Source organism: Sorex fumeus, unplaced genomic scaffold (genome assembly GCF_029834395.1).
Source record: "Sorex fumeus unplaced genomic scaffold, SorFum_2.1 ptg000111l, whole genome shotgun sequence".
NCBI lineage: Eukaryota > Metazoa > Chordata > Mammalia > Eulipotyphla > Soricidae > Sorex > Sorex fumeus.
In genome coordinates this window covers 9,882,040-9,892,500 of record NW_026606168.1, presented here as the reverse complement: position 1 = coordinate 9,892,500, position 10,461 = coordinate 9,882,040, and the positions used below count along the sequence as shown (strand labels likewise).

The window sequence follows — 10,461 nt, the reverse complement described above, 5'->3', positions numbered from 1 at the left end:
TTACTCCTGGTGGTGCTGGGGAACTGTATGGGGCTCCAGCAATCAAACCTGGGTCAGCCACATATAAGGAAAGCATGAACTGCCCCCGACTCTCCTGGCTGTACCGTCTCTGCTACCCCCAAAGCAGGGGCTCTTATATACCTTGGAGTAGGATCTCTTTGGAGGGCAATTTGCAGTACTTATCTTCGGCACCGACCCGGCAAATAATTTCTTAAAACTTATCCTGTGGGTATATTTGAGCACAGGCAGACATATCTATTATAATCATGAAAGACTGGAAACAGCCTAACTCAATTAATTATGATAAAGCTCCAGAATGAAGTATTTTGAAATCATTAAGAAGAATGAGGTAATTTCTTTTGCATTATTAGGGAAATCTTTAAGATATATTGTCGGGAGTAGAAAATAAGATGCAGAATTTTTTTTTGCATAGCACAATCTATTTATGTTTAATGTATTTTCAGCTAAAAACGTATATTTTAGGAAAGGTTTATAGCTAGCAGGTTTTTGATTAAGGATTTGGTTAAGGATTTCTTGTCCAAATTAAGGGTGGCTATTTTTTCTCAATCAGTCTTTGAGACATCTTAATGGATTAGAGATGGGATTGACTAGAAAAAGCAGTAGCTTTATTGGGAAGCAAAAATTAATCCCTATAAATTTGGGCAGAGTGTTACTTCCTTACAGTCTCAGTTTCTTTAAAAGGGAGCTCGTGAAAATGTAATTTTCATAAAGACTACACACAGCCACGTCTTAAATGGTAAATCATTAATTTTTTCATGAATAATTTATTCTTTTCCTTTTCAATAGGAACCCAGGGTTAAATGGGAAATGCTTGAGGGACGGTTTGGCAGATTCCTTCCTGGGAGAACTTTATATCCAGGATATGAACTGGAAAATTCTTTCTTTGTAGAGCTACTCTCATGAACTGGTGAAATTAGTGAGCTTCTATACCCCTGTGTTCCCTGACCAAGTACTTAGACTTCTGGAGCCAAAAACTACATGGGAAGATTTTGAGTAATCTCTTTGTCCCACATGTTGTTTGAGGCTTCCATGTGCTCACCTGTCACTATAGTGGTAAGCAAGGATGTGGTCCTCACTCCAAGGTACCAGTCAGTGTAGTGAGAACAGACAGACATTAAAGACCCATTTACAAAAATCATTGTGGTCTCGAGAGCCTTCACTTACAGATGCATGTGATTCAGTTCCGATAGAGTCTTTCACACTTGGCTTATCTGTGCTTTATTTAGACTCTGTAGAAAAGGGTCAAGAATTATTAATATTCTTCCCTTGTACTTCTGCAGGCTGTTGTGCAGTTATTTTGGGGATTCCATTGTAACCACGTCATGGATTACATGTTAAGTGGGAAGCCTTGCCTGAGTAAGGTGCCACAGGAAATCAGTTGTTAATGGGAATTACTGTTTTGATAAGGCATCTAAGACCTTTTCAGACTACTAATCTCTAATATTTTAGTATATGCGTCGTAGTGGCTCAGTGGATGAATATTCAGTAACTCAGCCACTCTCCTGCTTACAGGTTTATTTTCAGATTTTGCTACCACACGTAATGGGTCAGTGGATATTCTTTATATGTATTTTGGCAAGGTTTTGTAAGTATGCCTATTGGACAAAGTGGGGATCTGTTCCATCAAAGAGAATCTTATATTAGAACATTTGATAGATCTTGTCAGTTTTTGGTAATGGGGGGGAGTGGTGGTATTTGGGCCATACCTGGCAGGCAGTTGAGGGGCTGCTCTGTGTTCAGGAGTGACTCCTGGTGGTGCTCAGTGGGAACCAGAGATGGTGCTGGGAATTTTAACCAGGGGCTTAGTGGCTATAGCTGCATTCAAGGTAAGTGCCCGCTTCCTATAATCTCCCTCAGGCCTGCCAATTTTTTCCCCCCAAATAATTGAAGATTCTGATATAGTAAGTCTAGGGTAGAATTGAGTAATCTGTACATTTAGCAACTTCTCCTGTGACTTTTTTTCTTTCTTGGTGGTGTGGGGATCAAATTCATATGTATGCTATGCCACCCAGCCACATTCCCGACCCCTTCAGTGAATTTGATGCAACTGGGTTTGAGAATGATTGCAAAATCAGAAAACTTCCAAGATTTTCTTAGAGCTTTGGGATAGGGTACATGTCTTTTTTCTTTTTACATTTTTGTTTGATTTTTATTTTTTATTTATTTTTTTAATTTTGGGCTGGAGTGATAGCACAGCGGGTAGGGCATTCGCCTTACAAGCGGCCAACATGGCCGACCCGAGTTCAATTCCTCCGCCCCTCTCGGAGAGCCCGGCAAGCTACCGAGAGTATTCGATATGCCAAACACAGTAACAACAAAGTCTCCAATGGAGACGTTACTGGGCCCGCTCGAGCAAATCGACGATCAACGGGAGGGAATCAATTCAATTCAATTCAATTTTTAATTTTAATTTTTATTAGCGAGACACCATGAGGTACAGTTGTAGACTTAACAAATTTTTGTGTTTGGGTTTCAATTATACAATGATCAAATACCCATCCCTCCACCAGTGCCCATTTCCCACCACCACGGATCCCACTATCCCTCCCACCCCCCATTCCCCCCATCCTACCCTGCCTCTGTGTTCTCCCCCATCCTACCCTGCCTTTTGTTCTCTCTCTCCTATGGCTGTTGTGGTTTGCAAAAGAGGCAATGGGTGGCAATCATATTTGGTCTATAGTCTACTTTCAGCATGCTTCTCCCATCCTGGGAGGATCCTCCCAACACCCTTTATTTGGTGTTCCCTTCTCTATCTGAGCTCTCTTTTCCCCTAGCATGTGTGGCTGGCCTCCAAGCCATGGAGTAAGATTCCTGGTACTAATCTCGGTCATTCTTGGGTGCTAGTCTCATATTTTGTTACTTTATGTTCCCCAGATGAATGCAATCTTTCTATGTCTATCCCTTTCTTTCTGAGTCATTTCGCTTAACATGATACTTTCCATGTAGGGGTACATGTCTTTTCAAAAGATCAGGCAACTATGGATATGTTGTTGGGTAGAAGGAAAATCGCTTTCAGTGCAGAGGGAAGGAAGAGCCTGTCTATAGTAGTTCTTGCTTCGGGATGGTCCATTTTAGAGAAGCAAGAGTGTTACTGCTTACTTGGACTATTTCTGTCTCTTTGTCATGTAATGTATGAGAAAAGAGTGCAAGACTGGCAAGGATCAGGGGCTAGAGTGATAGTACGGTGGGTAGGGCACTTGCCTTGCACGTGGCTGACCCAGGTTTGATCCCTGATATCCCATATGGTCCCCTGAGCATGACCAGGAGTGATTCCTGAGTGCAGAGCCAAGAGTAACTCCTGAGCATTTCCAGGCGTGACCCCCAAACAAAACCAAAACCAAACAAAAGAATGGCAAAGATTGGAGTTTGAATGTCTTGCACTTAATATCTGTCATCATGGAGAAATTATGAACTTGAATTATCATGTATTAGTGATGTCTTTCAGGCTCGTTGCGGATTGGAGAAGTAGTGGTAGAACATTCCTCTGGTCCATCTGTTGTCTTCTGTTAGTGTTTTATGGCTAAGGAAGTTTGCCATTGATACTTCATGGGGTATTCTCTCTGTGAGTCTCATTGGGCACATCTTGTGGTGTATTCTAGCCACCCAGGTTTCCTCATAGTGTATTGTTTTGTTTTCTGAGTGTTTACATACTAAACACTATGCAAATAGGTTTATATTTTAATTTTCACCGTTTTCCTAAGAGTAATACTTGTTTAATATTACCGCAAGGAAGTACTCAGTGAGATTTAGTATCTGGCTTAAGATTATATATTACAGCAGAACTAAAATTGAAGACTGTGTGTGTCGTGTGTGTGTGTGTGTGTGTGTGTGTGTGTGTGTGTGTGATTTTAAAATGAAGTCTCTTCCATTCCATCAATCTGCATTCCTGAGAATGGCAGAGGAAACAGGAAATGCTCTTTAGGGTAGGATTAATTTTTTTTGTATTTGGGATACACCTGGCAGTGCTCAGGGGTTGCTCCTAGTGGTGCTCATGAGACCACGTGGTACCAGCAATTGAATCCAGAGCACCTGCATGCAAAAGATGTGGTATAGCTAGTGGAGCTATCTCCAAGGCTCTGTCATGATTACAATAATGTTAATGTTTATGACATTAAGAATTTGGGAGGCCATACCCAGTGGTGCTCAGGGTCACTCCCAATGATTCTTGGGGATTCAGGCAGTGTTGGGGATAAAACCCAGGCTTCCTGGGTTTCAAAGTGTTCAAAGCATGTGCTCAGTCCTTTGAGTTATTTCTCTGACCCCATGTCTATGGTTTTGATGCATAAAGTTACTGTACCTTTGCTACATACCCAAGTATCTAAGAACCTCCACTGCCCTTGACTAAAAATTCATCTATTTCTTCTGGGTTCTCCAGCTTAGAGGCCTAAAGTTGTCTTTAGTAACCTCTTATGATTCTTATGTTTTAGAGACATCGATCCTAATCTGTCAGACTCTTTCATTGCTGGTCCAATTTATTAAGTTTCTCTCTTTTATTTCCCCAAGAATCTAGTGGAGGGTTTGTTGGTTATATTGATTCTTTAGAAAAATAAGCTCCTGGTTTTATTTTTACCCTTAGTATTACTTTCTTGATCGCCATACCATTGTTTTCTGCCCTAATTATTATTTCCTTCCTTTTGCTTACTCTAGGATTCATTCATCCTTTGGCACTCTCTCAAGTTGTGTGCATAGGTTACTTACATGAGCTTTTCTTTGCTTTTTTTTCCTTTTTGATGTGAATCTGTAATGCTGTGAATGCTCTTTCTTTTTTAAATTTTTAAATTTTATTTTCATAAAGTTGTTCACAATAATTGATTACATTCAGTATTTCAAACCAGTCCCACCACCATTACACCTTCCCATTACCATTATTTTGAAGTTTCCCAAGCCTGCCCCACAGGCAGATGCTAAATAATTTATTCTCTATTGCCTGTTATGAATAGAATAAGATGTGTAAGGGACCATCTCACAGTGTTTCAACAAAAAAGCAAAAAAAAAAAAAAACCAACAACAAAAAACAAAAAACTGACATGCCCCATGGCTGCTCTTGCAGCTGCTTTTGTGGCTGCGCATTCCTGGGAATGTAAAAATCTAAATAATTGGAGCCCAGAGCTATCCCTGCATTGAGCTGCTCATTTGTGAGTCTCTGGATCATGGCCATTGATGCATTTAAATGGCACCTGGAGGCAGATCATGAGTGTGACAGGCAGGTTCCCAGAGGGGCTGGGAGATGGGCAGGGGTGGCCCACTACGAGGCATGGTTTTTTCAGTCACTGGTCCTGAATACCTGGGTTTTATAGCAGATTTTGTCTCTTGCGTGAGGGGGCCCAGGACAAGCCTTTAAAAGTTGGCTGTGAGGGTGGCATGAATGCCCTTAGTCCTACTTTTGCTGTGTTCCATAGATTCTGATAGCTTGTGTCTTTATTCTGTCTTGAGGAATGTTTTCATTTCTTCTTTGATTTCCGTCAGTTGTTCAGTGAACTGAACAATATGTTCGGTTTCCAAGTGTTTCAGCTTTCCCTGACTTCATAGTGAATCTTACCTTCTCTTCACTGCTCTGAGAAGATGCTTGATAGGATGTCTAGTTTCATGACTTTATGGACACTTGAATTGTGCCCCAGCATGTGGTCTCCCACTGGATATGATTGAGTATTTGGCGTTAGTAGATGGAGGGTTCTGTACATGTTTGTTACTTGAAAATTTTTTTGGGGGCAGTGGGGACCATGCCCAGCTGAGCTCAGGCTTACTCTTGGCTCTGCGCTCAGGGATCACTCCTAGTCGGACTCAGGGATCAAACTTGGGTCAACTGTGTGCAAGTAAAGCACATTACATGCTGTTCTATTGCTTTGGCCACTTGAAAAAAAGCTACTAAGACACCATAATTTACGAAGTTGTTCATAATAGAGTTTCAGGCATACAATATTCTAACACTAATCCCGTCCACCACCAGTGTGAACTTCCCTCCACCAATGTTCCCAGGTTCCCTCCGCCCCCACATCCTGTTCTCAGTCTGGTTCTTGTAGTTTGGGTCTCCTCCTTACAGTGTTGGTGTGCTTTAGCTATGTACACATAACTCACCTCTACACCACTGATGTACCTTTTTTTGGGGGCGGGGAAGGGGCACCCCTGACTTTGCGCAGGGCTTTTCTTGGCTCTGTGCTCAGGGATCACTTCTGGTGAAGCTCAGGAGACCAGATGCGGTGTCTGTGGGATGCGTGCTAAGTCAGTGCCTTACCTGCTGCACTGTTTTGGGCTCTTCATGTCTTTTCATCCGTCTTCCACTTCCTCATTTAGGGCTTTGGTTCCTCATCGGTGTTCTGTCCGATTCATCTGTCCAGTGATGGGAGTGGGTTGTTAGAGTCTCCCACTGCTGTTGTGTTGCCATCAGTATTGCTCTTCAGTTCCAGGAGCAGGTGTTGGATAAACTTTGCTGCTCCTTCATTTGGTGCATGCATGCTGTAGGAGTTACATCCTCTTGCCTGTCGATCATTGGCCAGCATCTAATGCCTGGCCCTATCTCTTCCTGTGTTCTTTAGCTTGAATGCCATTTGGTCCGGTACAAGTGTGGCTGTCCCTGCTTTTTTCAGTCTCATGTTAGTCTGCGTGATTATCTTCCAGCCTTTTACTCTGAGCTTGTGTTTATCATGAGAGTTCAAGTGTGTCTTATAAGCAGCAGTAGGTTGAATTTAATTAATTAATTAATTAATTTAGGCCATTGTTCATCGATTTTCTCAAGCGGACCCAGTAACGTGTCCACTGCGAGACTTGTTGTTACTGTGTTTGGCATATCGAATACATCACGGGTAGCTTGCCATACTCTCGGTAGCTTGCTGGGTTCTCTGAGAGGGTGGAGGAATTGAACTCAGGTTGGCCTGGTCGGCTGCATGCAAGGCAGACATCCTGCCCGCTGTACTAGCACGTGGCCTACCCATGTTCGATTCCTCCGCCCCTCTCGGAGAGCCCAGCAAGCTATTGAAAGTAGCTCACCCACACGGCAAAGCCTGGCAAGCTCCCCGTGATGTATTCGATATGCCAAACATAGTAACAACAAGTCTTGCAATGGACATGTTACTGGGCCTGCTTGAGCAAATAGAGGAACATTGGGAGGACAGTGCTACACTACTATTTATTTAGGCCTTTTTTTTTTTTGCCACACCCAGAGATGCTCAGGGGTTACTGCTGGTTTTTTTTTCTTTGTTATTTTCTTTTTTGGATCACACCCTGCAATGCTCAGGGGTTACTCCTGACTTTGCACTCGGGAATTATTCCTAGCGGTACTCAGGGGACCATTTGGGATGCTGGGGATCAAACCTGGGTTGACTGTGTGTAACGCAAATGCTCTCCCCACTGTCCTATTGCTCTGGTCTCACTCCTGGTTTTTCACTCAGCAGTTACTCCGGGCAATTCTTGGGGGACCATATAGGATGCTGGGGATCGAACTTGGGTCATCCCTGGGTTGGCCATGCGCTAGGCAAATGCCCGTACTATTGGACTTGAGTGATAGCATTGCGGGTAGGGTGTTTGCCTTTCATGTGGCCGACCTGGGTTGGATTCCTCTGCCCTTCTCGGAGAGTCTGGCATGCTATAGAGAGTATCCTGCCCGCACAGCAAAGCCTGGAAAGCTTCCCGTGACATACCTGATATGCCCAAAACCGTAACAAGTCTCACAATGGAGATGTTACTGGTGCCTGCGTGAGCAAATTGATGAACATCGGGAGGACAGTGCTCCAGTGCTGTAGTGCTGTACTAGTGCTCTGGGCCTGGATTTTATTTTATGATCCAACCTGCTACTCTGTATCTTTTGATTCAGAAGTTCAATCCATTGACATTTAAATAATATTTTATTAATGCTTATTGTTATTGTCACTGCTGGAAGGGCTTTGCACCATTTAGGGTGCTTGTCATTGAACCTGGGTTGGCTGCATGCAAGGGAAGTGCTCGGCCTGGTGTTCTATCACTCCAGTGTTTAGTTTTGATTTTTTGGGAGAGGTTTGGACCACACCTAGAGGGTTTTACTCCTGACTTCATTCTCAGAAGTGATCCTGGTGGTGCTCTCTGTGCCATAAATGATATGATTTTAAAGATGAGCACAGTATTAGGGGACATTTCGTCTGCCTGTACACATTATCCTCTTTCAATTTAGCTTTCCTGAATGCATGATTTCCCTTCTGTCTTTGCTTTTTTCTTTGGTGGGCGTTTCTGTATTTATATACACGTGAATTGAAGATGGTTTAGTTTTTGCAGTATTGGATGTGTTAAAAGCATCTGAAACAAGTTTGTCTATCAGATCCTTACCTCCATTTCCCTCTTTCAGGAGCAGCTATAGTTGGATCTTCTTAAGGCGTAGGTCAGAGACTTAGATGCCATCACCTGTCAAACCTGCCTGCTGGATAGCTGTATTTTCTAGAACATGACCTTATGGTTTGAGGATATGGAAATTGTGGGGGAAAATACCACCTCATAAAAACAATTTTTTTAACGAGATGTTTATTTTGAAGATTGTTTTTGGAGTCTCATCCAGCTGTGCTCAGGGCTTACTTCTGGCTCTGTACTCAGGGATCACTTCTGGGGGGCTTGAGGTCCATATGGGGTGCTGGAGATTGTATGAAGGTCAGCTATATGGAAGGTCAGCACCTTCACCACTATAATATCTTTCTAGTTCTGAGAATGATTTCGATTGCCTTTAATATTTAAGTAAAGTCAGGTTTTGAAGAACAATGATAATGTCCCTACTCTCTATGCCCCTTATGTCTTCATAAAATTCACAGAGTTGCAAAGCAGAACTAGTGTATGCTCAGAAGTGTAGCAACTATGTGAAATATGTGGTTTTACTCATAGTTAGGCTGAAGGAAGGAATTTTCCAGGAACTTATTTTTTGTTGCAGTTCATTTTCCGGACCCATAGTTATAGTTACCCTCTGTTTTGTATAATTCAGTTTATTTTTTATTTAACCTTACTTTTTGTTTTGTTTTGTTTTGTTCCTGGGCCACACCCAGCGGTGAACAAGGCTTCTTCCCGCCTCTGCACTCAGGAATCACTCCTGGCAGGGTTCAGGGGACCATTTGGGGAGCCAGAGGTTGAACTTAGGTCTGCAGTATGCAGGCACGTGCCCTATTCACCATGGTATCTGGCCCCTATTTTTTTCTTTTTAAATGAGACCACGTTGATATGCTTTCCCCATTATGTTTGATAGATTTGGGGGACGAGGACAGACAGCCTGTATGATGATTTCACGTGGGTAGTCAGTGGGCTTAATTTATTCTTTGTCTTAGCGCATGTAATTTCATCTTGGGTGTTCATGTCTTTTTAACTAGTTCCTTAAGCCACGTGCAAGTGTGTTGGAAAATGTATCTGATTTCTCTGTGGAACTTTCTCGCACCTGTTTTAAGCCTGGGCGCAGACATTTGCAGTCATCAGTGTCTTACAACTTTCAGATGGAGTTTTATTCCTGAGGTTTTACTATAAGACTATAGTGAATTTTTTTTTCTTTTTTGGGTCACACCCAGCGATGCTCAGGGGTTACTCCTGGCTCTGCACTCAGGAATTATTCCTGGTGGTGCTCAGGGGACCATATGGAATCACAAGGATTGAACCTGGGTTGGCCAAGTACAAGGCAAATGCCCTATTGCTATACTATAGCTCCGGCCCCCTATAGTGAATTTTTGAGGTAAAATGGTTTTTTTTAGGGGGGGGGGTTGTTGTCGGGCCATACTCAGTGATGCTCTAGCAGAATACTCCTGGAAGATGCTCCAGGATCATTTCTGGTGGTGCTTTGTGGACTTAGAGGTACTGAGATTGAACTTGGGCAAGACTAGCCCTGTGAGCCAACTCTCTAGCTCTGAGAGACACTCTTGTGACCTGTAGGAACAGAGATTTTAGTGTTGAAACCACAAGAAGGCTTTTCCGATTCACAGTTGTTTAATGATAATTCACGGAGTTGTATTTCATTCTATTTTCTTCTTTAATATTCTCATTTGGAAATTGATGTGTTCCATATTATTGTATTGACTATCATAAAATCTGTCAGTCTGCTTTATAATAGGCAACAAGATCTAAGATTGTGCTTTTCTTTTTAGGCATATGGATCAGGCTGTGACATTGTTATTTTGGCCAGTGACTTTGAATGTGTACAGATCATTCCTGGTGCTAAGCATGGAAACATCCAAGTCAGCTGTGTGGAGTGTTCACACCAACATGGAAGGGTAAGGATTCAGCTTCTCTATTAAACACCATCTTCAAATCTATTGAACAGTGCCATAAAATTGATATCTTTCTAGAGAGGTCTTTGCTGGGGGCTGGAGTGATAGTACAGTGGGTAGGGCATTTTGCCTTGCACGTGGCCGACCCAAGTTCGGTCCCCTGAGCACCGCCAGGAGTGATTCCTGAATGCAAAGCCAGGAGTAACCCCTGAGCATTGCCAGGCTTGACCCAAAAAGAACAACA

At 42.7% G+C, this 10,461-nt stretch overlaps 1 protein-coding gene across 2 annotated transcripts in view; it reads left to right on the top strand.

Annotated features, from left to right (window-relative positions):
* The window catches only part of DMXL2 (Dmx like 2), a 135,431-nt gene that overhangs the window by 26,086 nt on the left and 98,884 nt on the right, over window positions 1–10,461 (top strand). For both annotated transcript variants that reach the window (XM_056135412.1, XM_056135411.1), the window contains exon 2: window positions 10,095–10,220. In XM_056135412.1, the coding sequence (XP_055991387.1) occupies window positions 10,095–10,220 (126 nt within the window). The remainder of the gene's footprint in view (window positions 1–10,094; window positions 10,221–10,461) is intronic.